Below are 22515 nucleotides of genomic sequence, written 5' to 3' on the forward strand. Positions count from 1 at the left end.
AATTTTTAGGATATCGGGCTTGTTTCCTTAATGGTTTTTATCGTTCACATTGGGAGAATCCTCTTGAACTTTTGTCTCTTCGACCACCGGCGAACGATACTGCCTTGATTGTGGTGGCAACTGTGGAGGCGACGCCGAGTCGGAAGACGAGTCATTATCTCGTCTCTGGTTAAAATTATTGCTTGGCAAAATTCTTGATGATAGGGTTCTCCTATGCTTGGCTCCAGATCGAGGAGGTTGTCTTGCCTTAATTGGAGATTCATGAATCGAAGTAGGTGTGTCATCGTCTTGATCAAGTGTTTCATCTTGTTCTTCCACATCATGCATTTCCTGATGCTGATTATATTTTGCATGAATTGGAATTTCATCAAAATCATTTTTCATGCTTTGCTTAAGGACTGGCTTGAATAATTTTGTATTTTGTACCACAAAATTTTCATCCTCTTCATGATGGATAGACTCGTTGTTGGTTGAATTTTTCTTGTTCAAGTATCGTGTCATTTCGTACAAGGATGAAGGCTCCTCCTCCTCTTCGGAGATGACATTCTCTTCGTCCTCATCGATAGCGTTTTGAACGGAGGATGATGCAGAAGAGGGCCGTCGCTTAAGGCTCCCAATCATTCTGGAAGAAGAACTAGGAATATTTAATGGTTGTTGCTGCTGCTGATGAACTGCATGGTGATTATTTCTTCCTTGTTGACTCCGATGACTTGTGTGTGCTTGAGAGGATGAGATAGGTTCTCGATAGGAAGAGGCTCTCATCTGCGCAGATGTTGATGCAGTGGTAGCAGTGGATGACCTCCTACTCTCCACAATTTCAATTGGAATATCCCGAACCGATGATGAAACTGATGGTGTTTGTGTAGTAGAGGATTGAAAAAAGGCAGGATTCATCATTAACCGATGATGATGATGCGATTGAGGATTCTGATTGTTGTTGGGATTGAATTTGGACATCATTTTTTTTGGCGGGAAATGATTTTACATGTAATAATGTGTGGACAGGTGAAAAGTGAGATCTTCTTCACCATTCTCTTAGGCATGATGCGACAGGAAGTTTTTGGGTGACGTCAAGCCAGTTTCTCTGTAGAAAAGGACTTTCGATGGACTAATTCTACTATTCCATTATCCAATTCGTGAATCTCAGCTCACGAAAAACCCGTTTCGCAAAAGACTACTGTGTCGTTAGAGCTCTAGTTCAATCGTTCCAGATAAATTTTCGGTAAATGACAACATTCCGAACTGCAAAGAAGATCACACCCAGTTTTCTAACCATCAGGTCTTGATGAATGTTTATCACGCTTTGCTCTTTGCTGGTATTTTGAAATTTGAAACTTCTAAAGAATTTAACATGGACGTCATTCAAATTTAAAATCGAAGGAACAGAATTTGAGGGTGTCACTAGTCTCGATACCTATCAATGAACTGTTTTCCTCAACCTGTGAAGAACGATAGATATCAACTCTTATTTCCAAAGGCAGTCATTGATCAATATGTAAAATCTTCTGAAGCTTCTTCTCATACATATTCGATTTCACATATTTTTAAACAATATGGACCAATTCTTTCTTTGGGAAACATTATGGAACAGTTAACATTAGTTAACTTTATGTTTAGAATGAACTGGGGGTTAATTCAACGTTTAAATACAGGAGATGTTTTCCATTCTTAAAGAATACCTGTGTTGAAAGATCCAGAATTTTCTGCCTTTCCTCCGTGTAAAGCTCGAACGATTTCCAAACGTTGAACGTAACGACTTTGGACAAGAAGTGATTTTGATACAATTGACCACACAGCTGTTGTTCCTTGCAACAATCTGTGTTACATCCATTATAACATGGCCAATGACCACTTTTGGATGAACCCTTCGGACAACTGTCATCCAAAAAAATGGTTCAACAGTCTCCCCTATTCCACATCCATCTCTCCATATTGTTAGTGGCAGTATTTGTGATACTTTCCACATTACTCGTCATTCTCACCAGCATGGTTCACTCCTCAAATGCTTCTCCTCTACACATTCTCTCCAACAATAATCTCCGAAATATTGGTTCTTCCACAACATCAAACAATGGATGGACCGATCAACGTCATTTCCTTCGTTCCTTTTACTATTCCACAGGAGGTCCTTATTGGAGAAATAACACTAGATGGAACACTTTGGATACCAAAGAGGAGACGAATTATTGTTCATGGCGAGGTGTGACATGTGTCAAAGATGAATCGGTTCTTGCTATTGCTTTGGTGAATAATAACTTGACAGGTCTATTACCTTTAGGTGTTTCTGTTTTGAGGAATTTAATGATTTTGGATTTGGGTTTTAATAATTTATATGGACAAATTCCAAAGGAATATTCGGAATTGGAGAGTTTGAATGGTATTGCTATTGGAAGTAATCATTTTGAAGGAATGTTGCCAGAAGGATTTTGTAATATTTTGAGTTGTGACGCATATAATAATCCAAAATTGAAATGTCCTCCAAATAATTGCAGAAATAATCATTGTAATATGGCTCAATGTAATTGTGGAGGAATGCAAATGTGTAATGATGATCACGATTGTGCTGAAAAATTATGTAGCAAGTGCAAACAACAAGGATGTAATCCATGGTTTAAAATATGTCAATAAATTTTAACATGACACATTGATCAAAATCAACAAATACATGTCAAATTTCCTTCAAGGTCCTCTCACAAGCTTTCATCATCTCATCGTCACTCTTGTGACGCAAACTCTCGTCATTGTTCCTCAAAATCAGCACATGAGTATTTAATGGATTTTCAACTCGAATTTACTCTCGAAAAAGACCACTAATGCGTTGCCCCAAAACAATCCACATCATCCAGTTGAATCAAGAAAGTTCCTCATAAGCCTTTAAATTGTGCTTGGACATTGATTATAAACAAGCCTTACTCTATACAACAACATTTCAAAATCAAGACTTCATTCGTCATTTAATCATCACCTAAGTGCATACAACGACTCTCGTATTCACATTCAAAAAAAACAACAACACAACCTCTAATATGTTCAGTTGTGTGGTTTGTTATTGCCAAGATGAAATGCAATTCATTCATGGCACAATGTGGAACAAACGACCACTTGAAGGAGAAAACAACCATCTCTCATCTATGTGTATTCATTTCGTCCTCATTCACCATTGTTGTGGATTTGTGTGGAATATTGGACAAGGGATCATGTTTCCAAATATGGTTTTCTTTGAGGTGATAGGAAACGTTGAGACAATCATGATCGTTCTCATGCATCGTTATGCTTCTCATTCCTCAAGAAGAACTTACTGTCCCTCTCCTTCCAATCTTGACCATTCCTTTGAAATCTCATTAAACATGCTTCAAGATATTGAACAAGACCAATGCAAAGGTTTTAAATATCCCTTCACAAGAGTCGACGAGGAAGGTCGATGTGAAATGTGTAAGAATTACAAGTTGAAAATGCTGGCCAAGTCTTTGACTTGCTGTTGCGAAAAGGTTTGGGAGGAGGATAAGTATGGGGATTTTTTATTATTCTGAGATCAGAAACAGCAACAAAAGTCGGTTCAGCGTCAGCAGGTGTTGTTGAATGAGCAGCAACAGACACAACAAGTAACTCTGTTTCAGTTGAAGGAGTTGTTGGAGGAAATTAAAAATAATAAACATTAATTCCGTTTGTGTTCATTTCTCACAAAATTTCATTTGATCTATCTTTTATTCATTTTCATTACCACATTAGAGTACAGATACAACCTCTTCAGGCTTGACTTCTCACGTCTACTTTTGGGATCATATTTAATTCAAAACACATCCCACTTGATTCCTGAAAGAAAGAAAATAATTACACCCATTGTATCGAGGACCATCTTGAAATTAATCCAACCCCTGTAGCCACATCAAACAGTTACTTAGCATGTTCATACAGCCATCGGTATGGATTAACCTTAAATTGACTACTAAGGTCAAACAGATCAAAAAGCACTGCCCACCTTAAAAAAACCAGAAACTCAACACTTTTATTGAAAAGTACTTCCATGGTTGAGCAGTGAGCTCGAATAAATTCTTTTGATTCTTCAGAGTGAATGCATCCATGAACGCAATGCAGTGGATCCACAGCCATAATCGGAAAATCCATTTTAAAAACTTGATATGTATTGAAGTTGCAAATTCCATTAACAAGTGCAAGATATTGTTTACCGACTTGAATCAAATTAAAGAGTGACATACAACAATTTAATTCAAGCATAATCTTGCTTGCGAGTTTGTTGGCCATGTTACATTTTAATTTTGTAAAGAATTGAGTGTTTGAGAGGAACATTGATTCAGCTTTGTCATCCATATTGTTGCAGCGCCTTTTATTGTGCTTTCTTACAGGATAATTGTGTCAATGCATTCAGTACTTGAGAAATATTTGGTCTCTCTGAGGGATCCTGTTTCCAACACCATGAAATTAATTCTACAATCTCTAATTGTTGAGGAACAATAACAAGTTGAGGAGACAATTCGGGTCGTTCTCCATTAGCAACCTTCTCTAAAATTGTCTTGGGTTGTGTACCTTTCCATGGATTCCTCTGTGTAAATATTTCATATAGGACAATACCAAACGCAAAAATGTCCACAGCCGAAGTGAGTAAGTACTTCCGTTTAGGTAATAAAATTTGCTCTGGTGATTTATACTGCACCAGTACTGCTGTTTCTGCAGAACTAACATTTGGATTGTAATATTTGATTAATGCAGGTGGAATAATAAGATTTTCAGTTGATTGTGACGGCGAAATGTCGCTGATTGGTCCTGATGCTGCTAGATTACACACATAGCAAGTACTTGAGTCCACCAAGAACTTGGTTTGGAATTCATCAGCAAGCATAATGTTCGCGCTATTCACGTTAACATAAATCATTTTCTTTTCGGTATGTAAATAATGCAATGCCTTTGCAGCGCTAATAGCAACTCTATAAATGATCTCTGGATCCCTTAATTGCTCTTTCAAGTTGTTTGTGTCTAAACTTGATTTTTTCTTTGCTGGTGGTTTAAAAAGAATGTCATAAAGGAATCCATATTTGCAGTGCTCCATTAGAATTTTGAATTGAAATTTGTCAGCTCGAAGGCCATATCCAATATGATCAACAATAGATGGATGTTTCAATGTACAAAGCAAGAGAGCTTCTCTCTTCCACGATTCAAGCTGTTCTGGTTTTGAAAAAATAACTGTCCTCACAGCATAACATTGTTGGTTATATATACATGATCTTAATACATAATTGTGTCTTCTATCGACGACTTTTTTCTTCTATCACCATTGAATCATAATCTGGTAAGAAATATTGACTCTCTAGCTGTGTGAGCAGGTCTTTATCATTTCCAAATAGCATGGAAAGAGTATCACCTTGTTGAGATTCAAAATTTCTCTTTTCGGCATCAAAAATAAGTTTTTTCAAAAACTTGATTACCTCAGTTACTGATATCAAGGATGAATCGTTGTGTGAGGATCTGAGTTGGCTGTCAACAACACAATACTGTATAGATTGTTGATGGGTGAAATTTGAGGTTTTGTTTTGAAATGCCCCAGCTGCTGTGACGTTGTTGCTAATGTCAGCGGAAGGACTTGCACCTTGTTGTCGCGTGACACTATCCGTTATTCCTTGTCCATGAATGCTTATCAATGATATACTCAAATTCTTGTTTGGAAATTCAGGAGGAACAGTCACTGCAAATTTATAATGAGTATAGTTCAGCGAAGACTCAGTAGGACATGGCAACACATCCTCATCTCTATCCATGTCATCTGTGTTTTCAATGGGTTTTTTGTTTTCTCCTTTTGAAGCATTAATGATTTGAAGTTTTTGTACAGGAGTAATAATTTGTGTTGAGAAGCGAAGTTCAAACACGAGCAAATTGTTCACGTCAGGAAAGTTTAGTTCCGTGAAATAATACAAGCAGTAGTTCGTAGTTCCGGTACTTGATGAAGATATCGAACAGTCGTCGCCTCTTCCATTAATTTCATCATCGGCCACTGAGTGTCTATCGATGGGTATTGAAACTTGTTTTTGTATAATTTCCTGAATTTGAATTTTGGTTAGAAGGTTGGGTTTACTCAGTGGTGATACCGATTGAGGAGTGTCGGCTGCAGCTGCTGTGTGTTGTTGTTGTTGTTTAATATTTTCAATTTGTTTCTTTCTCCACATGATCTGTTGTTGTGCGTTGTTCACTATAATAAATAATATTATTAAAAGGGATGATGAAAGGACTTTAGGGTTATTGTTGTTGATGATGATGGCCGAAACGTTTTTTGAAATAAATTACGGTAATATTAAAATGTGTGATGGCTTGATAGTAATCTCTTTCGTGAATTTCAAATTTGGATGGCTCTCTCAATTTTGTGGTGTTCAAACAATACAAAAAGAGAAGCACCAAGGAGAGATGATGCAATTATTATTTTCTGAATCTCAAAATTGATGAAGCCTTGATTAGGGAATGGTTCAATGAAAGGTGTTGGTGATGGTGATGGAATGGTGATGAACACACGTAATTTTGTCTCGATTCAAACTCACAAGATAAATATAACTTGAAACTGCAAAGTCTTTTCTCTCTGATTGTTGTTCGATGATTTTTTTCAGCCATTTCTGTGTTTTGGGAAACTTCAACTTGGAAATTCGCATCCACATATTCTCTTCTTATTATCGAATTGTTCCTTTGAACAAGGCACAGTCCACACAGAGCTCGAGTAACTGCGTTGCTTTATCATGCTCTCGGTTGAAGACATGAGGTTTTGCTTCGGATCTGGGTGAGGAGAAGAATCTCTCAATTTGCACCAATTAAAAGTTAGATTCAGTTTATTTCCAAATAAAATCATTTGTCTTTGTGAATATAAAGTGACAAATTGATCAAAGTTTAAGCTGTCTTTAGATTCAACAACTTGATCACTCTTTGATGAAGCATTCAGATCGTTAATGAGATGACTAATATCCTTCTTGGTTGTTTCTTTTTTTCCTAACTTTGAAAACACGTCAGGGTTTTGTGCCTAATGGAAGATTTGAGTTGGCAAATTGATGCTAGATGTTGTGTACTCTATGCGCCGTTAGTTGAATAAACTCATAATTCTTCGATTTTACTCGTTGAATTGCTCAAATGTTGTTTCAGCAACAAATTCTTCTGCCTCTTCAGCTTTTATGAGCTTTTCAACTGTGCATAGGGAAACAATGTCGCTGCAATTAAGTTTGACTTTTGTGAGTTTTAAGATCTCTTCTATTGACATGTTGAAAGAATTAGCATTCCTACTCCCTGCTACATCCATATCTCATCACAGTTATAAGTTTTTTCTGGTGACGAGAACTTTGGTGCTTCTTGTTGTTGAGTATGCATATGATAGCAAAAATATGAAAATGCGCATCATCAAGCAGAAAATAAAATTCAAGAAGAAAAACAGAGAAAAGCATTAGAAGATTCGTCTAATTTAGAAAAAGTCTCAAAGTATTTCAACTTAAATAGTTCAACTTCAAAAGTTTTAGAAGAAATGGAAAGACGAAAAAAGAAAAAGTTAGAGAGCAATAAGGAAGAACAGATTTTGGAGGAATATCTTTCCTAAAAAGAAAAAAATCGATAGGAATAGATTAAGTAACCAACGTTGTCTTGATTGTTTTCTCTTGTTTCGAAGACGTAAACAACAAGAATCGTTTGGTTAATTTAGAGGAACAAATGGGTTTGTGGTCTCTCCAAACACCCGACCTTTATAAAGTCACTAAACAAATCACAACGCACGAATAAGCAGAAAATTTTTTGAGCATGAAAATATTGTTCGTTGCTCAACCGAACTCTTTTAATGTTTACAATCGAAACATTCATGCCCTTCACTTCGTTCAGAACATATCATGCAGCTTTTGTACTCATTCACAAACTCACACATGGTGGATCAGGAAGAATTATGAATGGAATAATGTGAAATAATTTTATTGCTCTTTCAAAATCCTTTCTCAGCCACTAAAAATTCTGCCGAAAAATATCTTTCAAGGCAGCAACGAAAAATCTTTATTGGAAGCTGTCAAAATACATCCTATCGCCTTGAGTTCGCAGACGAAAGAAAGTTTCGAATTCTTGTCCGAGTGAATTGAGCTCAATGGTTTTTGCCTTGAAGAAATGAGAGAAGATACAGAATATATGGAGGAAGCAGTGAAACAAAATGGTTATGCTTGACAATATTGCGAAGAGTTGTATCAATTACGAATGGAATCTTGTTATTTTGGAAATTACATTTTAAGAAATCGAAACTTTTTTGCAATCCTTTTTTTGAGAAGAGAGAAGAATAATGAAGATGTTGTTGAGTTGTGGAATGAGATGGAATATAATATATTGTTCGCAATCATGTTTTCTTTTTGTATTTCAAATTAATCAAATTATTCAGACAAATTTTGTGGATCCATAAAAAGGCTACAGCACTGCAGGTTCTCAAGTTGACTTCAACCTCAGTACTGATGCAGCTCGACGATGCTTAACTCTCAAATCGGACAGGATTCAATAATACTTTGCAGTTGTATTCAAAATCTCGATAAAAGCCGAAAAATATTTTCCAAGGCAGCAACGGGGGTCGAACCCGCGACCTTCTCCTTACGAGAGAGAAGCTCTACCACTGAGCTATACTGCCCTACGAGGATAGGGGGATGATGTTATTTCCGTGCTGAAAGATTGCAGACAGTAATGAACAACCGTTTCACATCACTCAACGAGACCTTCAAAACACATGTGGTGAATCACTCGATAAAAAATTTGTAAATATGAAACTGATTTGTCAATTTTTTAACACTTTCAAAAGTGTTCTCTCCCAACAAGTCTTGAATGGGTTTTTGTTATTTCAGTTCATTAGCAAGTTGTTGCAACTCAATATTGGTGAATTGGTTAGTTTGATTGAAGAAAATCCCTCGCTCAGGAACTTTTTGAAAAATGAGAGCGCTCAGATATCCGGTGCGAGAGAGTGGGATCAAGCTCACGATTCTGCCGGGCCCTCGACCAATGTCATTATCGACAACTAACTATCTCCATTTTTAGTAAATGATACAACAAGACCGCGCCAAAAGGAGGTCAAGCTTTACTCATCTCATCCAGCCTTATCACATTTTTACCGCTTAAATACTACAATCATGATTTGAAACCTTAATTGGTAACTTGTGCATGCTTTGAATGCCAAACCACAAAAAAAAACAATTAAAATATTCTCCAAATGTATTGGTGTGTGGCTTATAATTCCAAACCACCCCAAGAGCATTCTGGAGAGTTTGGATCGCAACTACTTGAGAGAGCATTTGCTCACAATTCAGCTTGGAGTATGTATATTCATTTATTCATTTTCCATTAAATAGAAAAATGGTTTGGTCTGGGGGTAAGTGTTTCTGTTCTTTGTTGAGGATTAGATTTCTGTAATGGCAACATTATAACAGTTTCTCATGGTGGTGAATTGTCATCCCTTCGAGAGATTCATTCAAGCATTGAAGAAATATAACCAATTCACTTTCTCTGCCTTTAAGACGAGATCGATTTAGAATGGCTTTCCAAAGACGAAATCGCTGCGATGAAAAGGATATTGGGACTTCTCCGTTCAACAGTATGGAGACTACTTTAATAGTGCAAATACAAAAATAGACACACTGACCTCAAAGTACATGTATTACAAATTGTAAGGATAAACGAACGTCTGGATTCTATTTTAAAGAATTGGAAGAGAAAGCTAATTCAACGTGTTCCAGCTTTGTGGCGATATTGAGGACTTGTTGAATGAAATAAAGAGTTCAGATTTTATTTCAGATAATGCCAACGATGAAATTAAAAGGAAAAGATTGATTGCTGATCATTTTCTACCAACCCCTGTAAACCAAAACGCTGCAAAATCAAATAATAAATCAAAGAATAGTTTTGGATGGAAATTCATGTAATGAACGATATATTAACACCTAAAAAAAGGACATGGAGGCCAATGATTGAAATAGTAGAATCTATTAATTCATCAATATCGACCCTGTATGAATGGGGAGAATGCATAACAATGCTTAATTCTCTTCGTTACCGAGAAAACTTTCTGCTGAGGATGCTAATAAACAAGGATCGCAGGATGATTTTATGATGGGTTCAAATCTGCCGATTCAATTTGTTGTTACTAATAGAGTGAGGGCCTCATCAAACCTGCGCCGCAGCGAACAACCATTAAGCCAGGATGGTCTTCGCTGCCAAAGTTGTTAACAGCTCCTCGAGGAAGCCATTTGGGAAAATATTTAATTCTGAGTACAAAGGATGGTTGCCAGTTATTCCTGCTGACTTCCAGAAATCCAGCTATTCTCAAACGATTTGCGGTCATTCTGTCCTGATTTGTTTTTGCATTTACAGAATCTGTTGGAGTCTGCACTTTTGAACCTAGAATTTAGTAATAAGGATTCTAAAGACAAGTGAATTAAGACATTACAAATATGTTTACGGATTGGCGTACACAAGAACATTCCAACTCAATACAGTGGTCTTATGAGTGAGCTGAGTTTTTTTAACTGAGTTTCAGATCTCTTCACATCCTGGCACTTATTCCAGACCCTTGTTCATTGGACTGCAGCAGTTCTTTCCCTCCATCATCACCACTGAACGTTGATGAAGACCTATCAATAAACCAACTCACCCTGTAAAGTGGTTACTGTTGTTGGTGTGCAAACGGTACATTTCGAACTTTCCATTACGGAATTGTCGAAGTTTCTTTTGATGCCTGTCTCACTGAGAAACTTTACAACTCCATGATCCTCATTGGTTCATTCAATCAGGGTTACTTTTTGACCACACCAATTCGAAATAAAACCCTCACACATCTATCATTTGGTGAAGGTTATACCAATCCAACTAAAAAAATGTCCGTTTTTGATGCCTTGATTACGTCACTGGTGTTGCATTATTCTCATCATTCGGATTGGAATACCCTCCAACCCTATCGAATCAGCAAGACTTTTTATCAGAGTTTTACATCCGAAGAATTTGCTCGAGAATACGTACGGAATGTATTCTCACTCAATGATCGGCAAACTCTAAAATTACACGAAATGATTCAATATGCCAATCAGTTCTTTCGAAGCTTGGAAGAATCATCACCAAGTAATGAAGAAAAACATTCACTCAAAACTGTTGGCATGCCAAAAAAGAAAAAAGAGAAAACAAAACTTCTGTTCACAACAAACATACACCTGTTGGTCCATTTTGAAAACATTTGTGAAATTATACAATACGGATCGTGTCAAGCAAATGAATCATTTCATGACCGATTATTCTTCCATGGCAAAGAAATGGCCAAGAACGAACATTTGTTTACAATTAGATCTGACAACAGACAAGGCAACGAATTGTCTTGAGAAAATGCAAGATTTACTCCATCGAGAACAACAACAAGTGGAATTAATGACGAGAATGCAAGATTTTTTCACAAATCCACAAACTATTTGTTATGACGAAAACATTGAAGTTTCCTCAGAATTGGTGAACAAACTTTTTGGAAAATTGAAGGGTGTGTTTTTGACAAATTTTGAAAACCGTGCCAATGAGAGGATGTTATTGGAATATGTTGTGTTTTGTGATTGTGGATTTCCTTTAACCATATTTACAGAGAGTTCTAAAAAAGTAGACACTTATCGACGAAGTGTTAGAGGAAGTGAATTAGTATCCATCAATTCCAAAACATTATTTACCAATAACAAATATTATGATGAACGTGGTGAACTCGAAACCGAATTTTCAACCACATACGACTTGAAATTGCTCGACTTTGTCAAGACAGTCCTTCTCGATACAAGTGAGATGAGTCCAGAAGATCATCAAGTCTTTGAATCATCCTCAACGATTGGCTTCAAGTATGGTATCATTTTGTTATTGAGCTCGTTTATCAATGTGGGTATTTTGTTGCCGATTGAGATTGATTTTCCAGAGGAGGGAAATTTGCAACAATTTCCGTATTGTCTTGCTCCACAAATGGATGAGCTTATGGATGATTTTATTGATGATTCAGAGGTGAATAATGAAGAAAGAAAGTCCTGGCAATATTTTTAATATTGGAAATCGTGTATTGACCAACAAAATGTTGAAATTGTGTGGAAATGCAAACACCGTAATCTCATCATGGTTATGTTTGTGGTGTTATTGAATATTAAAACATGAATGGTTTTGGAATCACACACATTTTGTAATCCAATCATTAATTTGCCATCATCCAATGAGGAAATTGAATAAGATCGGACTTTGGGATGCCAATGCTATTTAAATTGTCCATCGAATACCATTCAAACTTAAATTTCCATAAAAAAATGTCACGTCTTAATAGAACTAGTTCTCGTACTTGTCAAGGTCATTTTGCATGATTTCATCAAGCAAAAACAAGAGAGTCATGATGATGGAGATGGCATGAATCCACTCCTCCATCTCCATCATCTCATGCAACACTTTATTCAACACACTCAACACGAACGTTCCATTCTCCTTTCCGAGAAGATTCTTTTACTCCACTTGTTGCCATTCAAACCTTTCACTCTTCAGTACTTTCTCCAATCTGAACACAATCAAAACGATCCGGAAATCATGTCCCGAGCACTCTCCTCCGAAGGTTTATTATTGGAGTTGTTGGCTCATCGAATGAGTTTTGTTCTGAGTCCCATCGATCTACAGAGGCTGTCCCTGAGAATGGAGAGGCTTTGGAGTTCTTTCATTGGCCACCTAATTTCCCATCAAGTTTTCATGAGGAAATTATCAAAAAGGCCCTCAAAGGAGATGGTTTACGCCATGTCTTGGAAAAGGATTCATTGCCTCCTCCTCCTCACCACTAAAGAGTTGCTGTTGTTAGCCGTGAAAAGCAATGGTTTTGCTCTCCAGCTCATGGATGATCATGAACCTCATGTATTGAAGAAGTTTGTTCATACTCATCCCGAAATTGTCGAGGAAGCCATTTGGGAAGATCCATCATGATGGAGAATCCTTCCTTTCGTCCTCGTCATCAGGATTACCCTCACTACCATTACCCTCACTGGTCATGACGAGGACGAAAGGAAGGATTCACTGATTACAAGTATGGTAGTGAGGGTAATGATGGTGATGGTGATGGTGAATCTAGGTTTTATATTCTCTTTGAACATGTGTTTCGTTCCTTTCCCTTCTTATTGGACAATTGTTGGGAAGAATTTCGATGGAGTCATGAGGAACATATTCAACTCATTCAATTAGCCCTAGAATCATGTCCTGAATGTTAAGAATGTCTGCATGATGATCTGAACCTATCTCATACAAGCAGCGGCTCGAGACAATGAAATGATCATGATGTTGCTTCTGAATTACCAATTGATGATGATGAGGATGTTGAAAAAGTATTTAAAACCCTTCCATATGGAAGAGTGATTGCACTTTGTGGACAAGCCTTATGTTTTGCTTCGACCGAATACAAGAATCACAAACGAGTGGTTTTGAGAGCCGTTCAAAGTGATGGGTTGGCTCTCGAATATGCAAGTGAAACATTACAGAACGATCCAGAGATTGTTTATCAAGGAGGTGACATATAATGACATACATACATATTTCAAATATGCCGCAGAAATTTGGGTCGCCATTATATTATGGCATAGAAACTTTATGCCATTATAATCCGACATATTTTTCTGTCCATTAAGGTAAGGAGAGTTACTAAGGATGTAAATTATTTTCTCAAAAAGGAAAAAAATATAATATTATAATCGAAGTGAATACTGTTACATATTTTCCGTGAAAATATTTAAAGTCATCATTGTAATGTAAAATCTACATAATTTTCAGAAACAAAAAAAACTATGAGCACAAATGAACCATCAAATTCAGAACAAAATTGTGTGAGTGGTATGTTGCAGATGCAACTTAATATTGGAGTAACCTTTTGTGCTTCAGAATCCAAATATTCAAACTTGCTTCTCTTGAGAAGATGATTCCACTTGAAATGAACAAGGTTATTCTTTTTCCCAAATGCAACACTTTGTACCATTGGGAAAACTCAACAGGAGACAATGTGTATCAAAGTATACAGTATTCAATTTCTGGAAGGACAGACCGTACTATTACTTTCAAAGGAGAAAAGTGGTCTGTTATTCAAGGAAAATGTCGAGGAGTGAAAAAGTGTTTTGAATGCGGTGCTGTTCATTCAACCAAAACAAAATGGGCTGCTTGTGGTGTAAAGGATTGCAAAGGACGCCCTCAACGTGTAACTTGTAGTGTAAAATTGTACTACTTGAAAAAAGATAATGCGAGGTATGTGTTTTTGAGAGGAAATCACACGCATTCTGATCCACCTTCTCGTAAGATTTCTGATGATGATATAAAGATGTTGGTTGAAGCATTTAATCCAAATCCTACTCTTACAAAAGATGTATCGAAAGGTATTGGTGTTTCATTTCTCCCTTTTTTGGTTAACCCTGCATTGATTAACAAGGATAGAATTGACAATATATGAAAACAGGTACGTTATTTTAAATGAGACGTTTACTTTTCTTTTATAATTAGGCACTTTTAAAAAGATACAATTTGAATCTTCTTGATGGTGAAGATTTCACTAATATTATCAAAACTCAACATGATGAACTATTGGAAGAGTGGAAAAACACGGCTGTGCCTGGACTGTATGTCAATTTTGACACTATTATGGAAGTCTATGTAAGAGAATTTCTTGACACAGATGCTTTTTATGCATGTCATGTTGGTTTTCCCTTCCAAAGCATGGCTATTGTGTCTAGTGATTGCTTTTTCATGGATGTAATGCATAAATCTGCTAGTGGTCCCTGGACCCATCAAATGGGTAGAGTGGTGGAGTAATCAGAACATGATTCATATGCTTATTCATGATTCATCTACATCTCTTCCATCCGACACCAATACCATCGAGTCTCTCAATAGGCATAGTATTGCTACATGTAATGCAAATATGAAGGTTGAGATCGAAATGAATTTCAAAGAAGATGTTGCCTTTTGTCACGTTCTCCTTGCCCAGTCGCATAATATCAAATTTTCTTATCGCAACAATTCTAAGGAGAAGAGAGACGAAAGGAACAGAAGAAGGAAAAATCGCCATGAAGAAAGTCATCCACCAGAACGACGAAATCAAGGAATTGAAACTCAAGGAGAATTAGCTGTGAATTTATTGTCCAAATTCTTGGACGATGTAAATCAACAATCACTGTTTTCATCTTGGTCTTGTGGTCACATGTCGCGACGTTTGAGCGGATCACCCTTTCAAAACGACAAGGAAGTGGTTCTGAATGCCGTTCGAAACGATGGCACTGCTCTCGAATTTGCAAGCAAAAAGTTGAAACAAGATGAACAAGTGATACGAGAGGCCATTCAACAAAATCCATTTGCCATTCTTTATGTTCATGCACGAGTTCCACAGGGACGTGAAATGGTGAAGAATGTTTGCAGAGACAACCTAACATTTATGCCTACGGTCCTTCTAAATTGATTCCAAATACGGATCGAGAATTTGCGTTGGAAGCCTGTCGACTGTGTGGAACTAATCTCGCACATGTTTCTGACGAGTTGAAGAAGGATCGTGAAGTGGTTCTGAATGCCGTTCGAAATATTGGACTTTCTCTAGTTAAAAGACGATGAAGAGATTGTATTGACAGCTGTTTCAGAGAATGGTTTGGCTCTGACAGGTGTCTCAAAACGAATACAATATTCCTTGAAACATGTATTGCGAGCAATGAATACAGAAGATCAATTTGAGAAGTATTGGACACAGTATTGGGAGTCGAAATGGGAAGGATTTTTGAACAAGAGAGTCTGCAGAACAAATTGAAAAGAAAAGCGAATGAAAATGATAATAAGGATCATCCAATTGAGGACTTGGTGGCGAATGATGAACAGAACACTCCAAATTTGAGAAAATTTCACACACAATGCAATGACACCTTCTGATCCAATATAGTTATTACTCAGATTCAAACTTTTCAATCGACCTAAATGGGAACCTTGAGTGATAAGATCATGTACAAATTTTCTTCCGAAATGGTTCGAACTCAAATTGAGATGAGTCAAATTTGGAAAGATTGTTTGAGAGCTAAAGAAAGATGCTAGTGAGGGTTCGCAAAGTCTATTTCCACTCAAATCCAGTATTTGAAGTTTTTGAAAAGGATGCTTGTGCAATGCATAGCTGGAACAGTACTGAGTAATTCTTTGGCAAGTGTCTGCTATCAACAAGGAACATTTCAGTTTGGTCATGCTCGAAAAGTAAAATAACGGACAAAACTGTTGCTTCACAACATCTTTCGAATATTCCATATTGTCATTAAAATCGTCGTTGCCTTCACAAGAGGTTTTTACTTCATCACAATCCTCCTCGAAACTTGAAGGATGTACATCATTTCCTTCCTTGATTATTATTTCAAACTGTTCCAAACCCTTTATTTGCACTTCTCCAATATTAAGATCAAACAACAAATCTTCTTCTGCTACCTTTATGAAACTCTCAACATGTGGCATGGTATTAAAATTCAATTTGAGAAGCATTCCTCGAGATTCCATTCGAAACCATTTATTCCATTCTTTGCATACCAATGAATACTTGTAAATACATGTTTAAAATCGATGTAACTCCAAATGTGACAATGCACTTCGGGTGGTAGCATGAAGAACAATTGTTGTTGATCATCGCTACGAGAGGAACTGAAAAGATCTTGCCTTGTCATGACAATCGTGTTTTTTTTTGAAAATGAAAGTTTTTTCCTGGGGTCCTTCAATTCTCAAATTGAGTTCATGATTGTAAATTTCAATTTAAATCGATCTCATTCTTCTAGAAACTTTTTTTTGCAGGGACATAAATCGTGTCCTCGAAGCCCGGAGTGCACTTTCGCTGGCTGTCTTGCTATGACAAGTGGCTAGGTAAATACAAGAATATTTTTCGTGTTGTGGAATCCACCACTCCTTTTCTTTACAATGTACATTTCGAGTTAGTCCCAAAATGGAAAAGAAACAAACTGGTAAAACTATTAAACGCACGTTCATGCAATGATACTCCGAACGTTTCATCATCATCATCACCAACGATCAATCTTGAACAATTCATTACGGAAAAGTTGAATCTTACCACCTCTTACCTCTTTCCTGCTGGATTATTCTCTCCCGATCGGGTGAATATGCCAGTCTATAACACCACTCAACCTAAACAGGTTCCATTGTATATGATGGCTTTTTCCCAATTTCCTAATGATGAACCGGAGGATGCTGAATACGGGTTTGTAAGTCGTCATGAGGAAGACTCAGATGAATACTTTGAAGAGAGGGAAAAGTACATTACAAATCGAATTTCCTTCTTGATTTACAAGCTTGATGAATTACAATCATTCAGAGACCAGCTGATGGATAAGATGAAGCTATTAATTGCTGAACAACAAGAGGCTTCCAAGTCACAGGAACAGCAAGGTCTCAACTATGAACAAGTGTTACATTTACTTTTAGAACGACTCGATGAAGTACAATTGAAGATAGCAAAGTGTATTCGTGATTATAGTGATGCAGTACATCTGGATGATGAAGATGGTTCTTTAAGTGTTCATTTGAACATGCCAACGATCACAAGTATCGAAACAAAATTAACCTCACATTACTTCTCCAAACTGGATGAATTTACAAGAATGTTGTCACAATATAGAGATGGCGGAGCAGAAACAATGAGTCGCTATCAAGAAATGAAAAAAAAAGCGGCTCAATCTTCATTACCTAAACCAAGTGAATATACTTCTCCTTTGAGTGCTTTTTGCAAAGAATTTGATTCAAAAAGATCAATAGTTAGTAATTGTTACATGAGTTCACCTCGACGTAGAAATATTGTAGAGGCCAGATGTGACATGGATTGTCGAGTATATACATTTTATCCCAGAGCAAGTTTGAAAAATGCAACCTTGAAGAGTGACATTTATGCTATTCTTGAAAATGATGATGTTAACATATCTGCTGGTAATAATTTAACAAAGTTTTCAAATACAAGGATGAAAAATACAGACTATTGTTCCATCGATGCAGAACGACGTCGTTCCATATTCCTCTCCAACTCTACAAAGATCACAAGCTTTGAAATTGCCGAAAACAAAATGGGAAAGGAACAATTTTCAATCACACGACCATCAGAAAAAGTATTTTTCGGACGACACGTTTGCGAAAAGGAAATCTCTATTGTATTGATCAAAAGTTCCCATTCTATTACACCATACCAGTTTCAAATCCAAATACTATTCAAACAACAAGAATTTCACTTCTTGAAAAAACGCAAAGTGCATTCAAACTTGATTATCATGCTGCTCGAGACATGTTATACATTTTATTGAGAACTGTTGTTTTGCGTGTGGACATGGGAAGAGAATGTCAAACCTACATGACTGGTTTTGGTCACAACGCAACTGACATTGTATTTACAAATGACTTGATTGCCATTTCATGTTATGACTCTCTCGTTTACTTGTTTGATGCACGAACAAAATCCATTCCAACCATGAAGTTAAAAGGACATGGAGAGAATGTAAATGCATGTGAAATCGCAAACATTGATGGAACACCATTTGTTTTCAGTGGTGGTAAAGATCAATGTATTAGAGTTTGGGATATTCGGATGCAAGTACCATTGTATGAGCTTTCTGCTGGAAACAATGTTGTCACAGGCTTACATTGGCATGACGCATCTTCGACATTATTATGTGCCACCAATTATTGGCCAGAGTTTTCAGATCAGGATTATGATGAAAGTGATTGGAATTCCAATGCTTACCACTCAAAAACTCACTTTGCCAAGCATTTTCACCTTGAAAGAGGTGCTTTTGTGTGTTATCAATTTAAGGATATTATTGAAGGAAACAAGTTAGTGCAACAAACACGAACAACAAAATCTTCACCAACCAAAAGCAAACACCACAAAAGAAAATAATCTTGACATTTTTCAACTCCTCAATCTGTTTCTTCAGATCTCCATGATGGACTTCAAACTGATGAAAGCTCAGTAAAAATCCAAATCTAATTGTTCGTTGTTGGATTCCTTATTACTGATACATGATTTTGAAAATCAAAGAACTTGGTACTGCTTAAAAGGATCATGAATGATCAAGATAGATTTATTTAACAATTTAATTTAAATGAACAACATTATAAAGAAATTGGATTCAAAACTTCAAAAAAATGTCAGATTATGGCCATATCGATATTATTTTCCATTCTTTTCTTTTGCTTTTTCTTGAGCGATTCGTTCCCTGATTTCATCCCAATTTACTTCCATTTCTTGGAATTGTAAAAATTCGGGTTTAGTTTCCTCTTGACCTGATTCTGCTAAATACTTTCTCCGATAGGCAATCACCGTGTCAATATGAACTTTGAATCGTTTGGCCAAATCCAACGCACGTTCCCATTTGAATAATTTAATGTGCATTTTGATGGCTCTATAGATTAGCCGAGCTTGCAGCAAAATTGACTCTGCCTCTTCAATGTTCCTCATAAAGAGAGACAATGCTGCATTTTTGCCTTCTTGTGATGGAATTCTCTTGATTTTGGAAATGTATCGCAATTTGTCAACTTCTTCAAGAGCGGCCAAACCAACCTCTGCAGTATTGAGTTGATTCAATTTAATGGCCATTCCGACCAACGTTGCCCATATTGCCTTATCTTTAACAAATCGACACAACCGAATAGCTTGTTCCCACTTCTTATTTTCAATCAACTCGTACAATATGATGGGATAAGGATGAACAGCCTCAGTAATGACTGTTCCATCCACCCGTCGAATGTTAATTTTGGTGTCAAAGAAATCACGAATGGTAGATTGTTTACCAATGTCATCCTTCTCAAACCTTACATAGGGAAGCAAGTCTCGATCAACATAGACAATTCTTGGATAGTAGAAAATAATGAGCTGACCACCAGAAATTACTGAGAGCATGTCGGTTTGATCATTCCACATGGCAGAGTCTACCATAGTGGCTAATTTGAAAACATCACTTGGTTTCTTAGCTTGGCTAATATACAAATCACGGTTTCGGTCAATGAATGCAATACACCGGTCAGTCTTAGATCCAAATTGACTCACTTCCACTTGAACAATCTCCATATTATGCACGAGTTTGTCCAACTCCTTTCCACTCGTAACATCAAGAATTCTTATTGCTGTGGATTTTGCTTCCCCTTTGTCAATAATAGCAATAATGTCGTCACTCAAAGATACCGAGTAACTATTCAAAAACTCGGTCCTTAATCCTGAAAATTTTGGATTGCTCGTCAACCTTCCTTCATAATTATAGATTTGAATACCGCTGAAATTATCCATGGTTACGAAGGCATTTTTTGATTGCAGTATGAGATTAATATTATCTTTGACATCGAACACGTGAGGAGTGCTCAAATTCTTAATATCATAGACCCAGATTTGGCTCCATGTAGCTACAATTAATTTTCCAAATCCCAACGACCAATTAATAACCTTGTCACGGAATGTTAAATCTTCAGATCCCTCTGAAACAAGATCAAATACTTTCAAGGTAACATCATTTTCGAGAGTGATCAGTAAATTCTTCCAAGCCAATGATTTACCCACAAGGTTTCCAAAGCATACTCTCCCACTTCCTCCCGCTGCTGCTAATTGAGTTCCATCACTGGTCCATGAAATATCCATGATGGCTCCAGTGTTGTTGGTGGTTACTCTTGAGATGGTCCATCCTGACTTGTCACACACTTTTAAGGTATTGAAAGAACCTGCTGCAAATAATTCACCATTGGGTGACCATGAAACACTTGTAATGCTGTAATCAAAAGGAGCACTCGAGTATAATAGCCTTCCAAAATTGTCCCACACCTTGTATTTTCCATCTTCTCCTCCACTGACAATCATATTTGTAAGAGGATTCCAATCCACTTTTAAGATTTGAGCGTCATGTGCTTTCCATTGTATTTGTTTAGAAGAAACATGAATAGGTTTGATCACTAAATCTCTTCCATTCGTAAACAGAACTTCTTCACTGGATGGACCCCATGCTACCGAGTATACACTTTTTCCTATACTTGCCAGAGTTGATCGGAGCTGACCACCTCGTGACCAAATTCTCAAAACACCATCTTCTCCTGCTGTGACAAGTGCATTTCCTTCATAACTCCAACGGACCGTAACCACGGCTCCTTTGTGTGCATTTGCAACAGTTTTTTCGACTCTTCCAGTTTTCGACATTAATCGGAATGAGCCATCGGCACAGCTCACTGCAAAAACATCCGATGTGCTTGAAGCAAGTTTTTGCTATACGAAGGAAACCAGTGCATGTCCGTTATTAATACATCGAGATCACATAATTTAGATAAGGGTTCTCCATTCAAATTCCATCTCCAAATTTGTTTATCATCGGCAATACTATATAATTGATTTTCTCCTCTAGACCATCCAACACAAGTACAAACATTCTTGTCTGTACGGTGAAGTTGTATATGAAATTTTGAGCAAATTATTCATGATATTTATACACCCAAATCATATTTGGCGATGATATCGGAAGAGCACAAACCATGCCAGAAAGTGATTAAATTTGAATGGCCAGCGATTGGAACGTGATAAGAATCATACATCAATCACTTACGTTGTTGTACAGCATTTTCTGTCAGTTGCAATCTCATCGCTCAAGCTTTTTGGTTTTATATATTTTTTTCTCGTTTACATGTTGTAAATTTTGGCGGGGTGTGGATTTTTAATTCAATTTTCATTATTTCGTTCGATAATAAAAGTAAAATGGATAATTGAGTTCTCAACGAATCATGATATCTATATATTAGCTGGTAGCTTGCTCTCCCAATTACCCTCCATATATTCTTCCTTTATGATCCACAATGGTTGGAAGGAGGACAATGAACCCAAAAGGGATCCACCAATCCAGGCAGTAAACATTCTTTCAGGAGGAGCAATAACGTTAATATTCACAGAAGCAGGAGCCAAATTTGTCAATTCCTTGGTCATTCTTTCAGCAAAACCTTTGAACAAGGTAGAACCACCAGCCAAGACAACATTTTCAAACATTTTCTTTCTAATGTCAATATCGCAATTCTTGATGGTGTTGAAAATAGCTTCATGTATACCAGCTGCTTCCATACCAATCAAATTTGGTTGGAACAAGACTTCTGGACATTTGAATCTTTCGTGACCAATCGTAATCACCTTGCCATCTGGCAATTCATAAGACTGGTTGACTGGAGATGATTCAGAAGCAGCAGTCTCCCTTTCATAGTCTAATGCAATGTAACAAATCTTCCTTGATTTGTCTGCCATGCCAAATCGTTTCCATATCATCCCAGTTAGTGACCATGCCACGTTGAATTGGATGGTTCAAAGTCAACAAACTTCTCTTGGATAGAGCTTCATAACCAACATAGAAATCCTTCATCCAAGGTCGTTTTGGTCTACCAATGATGGAAGGGAAGACAGCTCTTGGTGCATCATCACCAGCGAAACCAGCCTTGCAAAATCTAGATCCATTATCGAAGACGACCTCGAAGTCAAGA

General features: G+C 37.0%; 7 protein-coding genes across 7 annotated transcripts; 4 read left to right on the plus strand and 3 right to left on the minus strand.

Annotated features, from left to right (window-relative positions):
- Positions 1-27: 27 nt before the first annotated feature.
- On the minus strand, positions 28-960 carry FDP41_013392 (uncharacterized protein; the record flags this gene model as incomplete). The annotated part of the gene is made up of 1 exon (XM_044704017.1): positions 28-960. One exon carries the CDS (start codon positions 958-960, stop codon positions 28-30), a length of 933 nt encoding a protein of 310 aa, XP_044564891.1.
- Positions 961-1890: 930 nt separating this feature from the next.
- FDP41_013393 (uncharacterized protein) lies at positions 1891-2628 on the plus strand (the record flags this gene model as incomplete). The annotated part of the gene is made up of 1 exon (XM_044704018.1): positions 1891-2628. One exon carries the CDS (start codon positions 1891-1893, stop codon positions 2626-2628), a length of 738 nt encoding a protein of 245 aa, XP_044564892.1.
- A 1717-nt stretch (positions 2629-4345) lies between these two features.
- On the minus strand, positions 4346-6176 carry FDP41_013394 (uncharacterized protein; the record flags this gene model as incomplete). Its single annotated transcript, XM_044704019.1, has 2 exons — positions 4346-5199; positions 5270-6176. The coding sequence occupies 2 exons, from the start codon at positions 6174-6176 to the stop codon at positions 4346-4348; spliced, it is 1761 nt and encodes a 586-aa protein (XP_044564893.1).
- Positions 6177-11106: 4930 nt separating this feature from the next.
- Positions 11107-12048, plus strand: FDP41_013395 (uncharacterized protein; the record flags this gene model as incomplete). The annotated part of the gene is made up of 1 exon (XM_044704020.1): positions 11107-12048. One exon carries the CDS (start codon positions 11107-11109, stop codon positions 12046-12048), a length of 942 nt encoding a protein of 313 aa, XP_044564894.1.
- A 2779-nt stretch (positions 12049-14827) lies between these two features.
- On the plus strand, positions 14828-15463 carry FDP41_013396 (uncharacterized protein; the record flags this gene model as incomplete). Its single annotated transcript, XM_044704021.1, has 1 exon — positions 14828-15463. One exon carries the CDS (start codon positions 14828-14830, stop codon positions 15461-15463), a length of 636 nt encoding a protein of 211 aa, XP_044564895.1.
- A 1675-nt stretch (positions 15464-17138) lies between these two features.
- Positions 17139-18919, plus strand: FDP41_013397 (uncharacterized protein; the record flags this gene model as incomplete). Its single annotated transcript, XM_044704022.1, has 2 exons — positions 17139-18134; positions 18191-18919. 2 exons carry the CDS (start codon positions 17139-17141, stop codon positions 18917-18919), a joined length of 1725 nt encoding a protein of 574 aa, XP_044564896.1.
- Positions 18920-19192: 273 nt separating this feature from the next.
- FDP41_013398 (uncharacterized protein) lies at positions 19193-22303 on the minus strand (the record flags this gene model as incomplete). The annotated part of the gene is made up of 3 exons (XM_044704023.1): positions 19193-21265; positions 21424-21431; positions 21817-22303. The coding sequence occupies 3 exons, from the start codon at positions 22301-22303 to the stop codon at positions 19193-19195; spliced, it is 2568 nt and encodes an 855-aa protein (XP_044564897.1).
- Between the last annotated feature and the right edge of the window lie 212 nt (positions 22304-22515).

The sequence above is a fragment of the Naegleria fowleri genome, assembly GCF_008403515.1.
Source record: "Naegleria fowleri strain ATCC 30894 chromosome Unknown tig19, whole genome shotgun sequence".
NCBI classification, from domain to species: Eukaryota; Heterolobosea; class Eutetramitea; order Acrasida; family Naegleriidae; genus Naegleria; species Naegleria fowleri.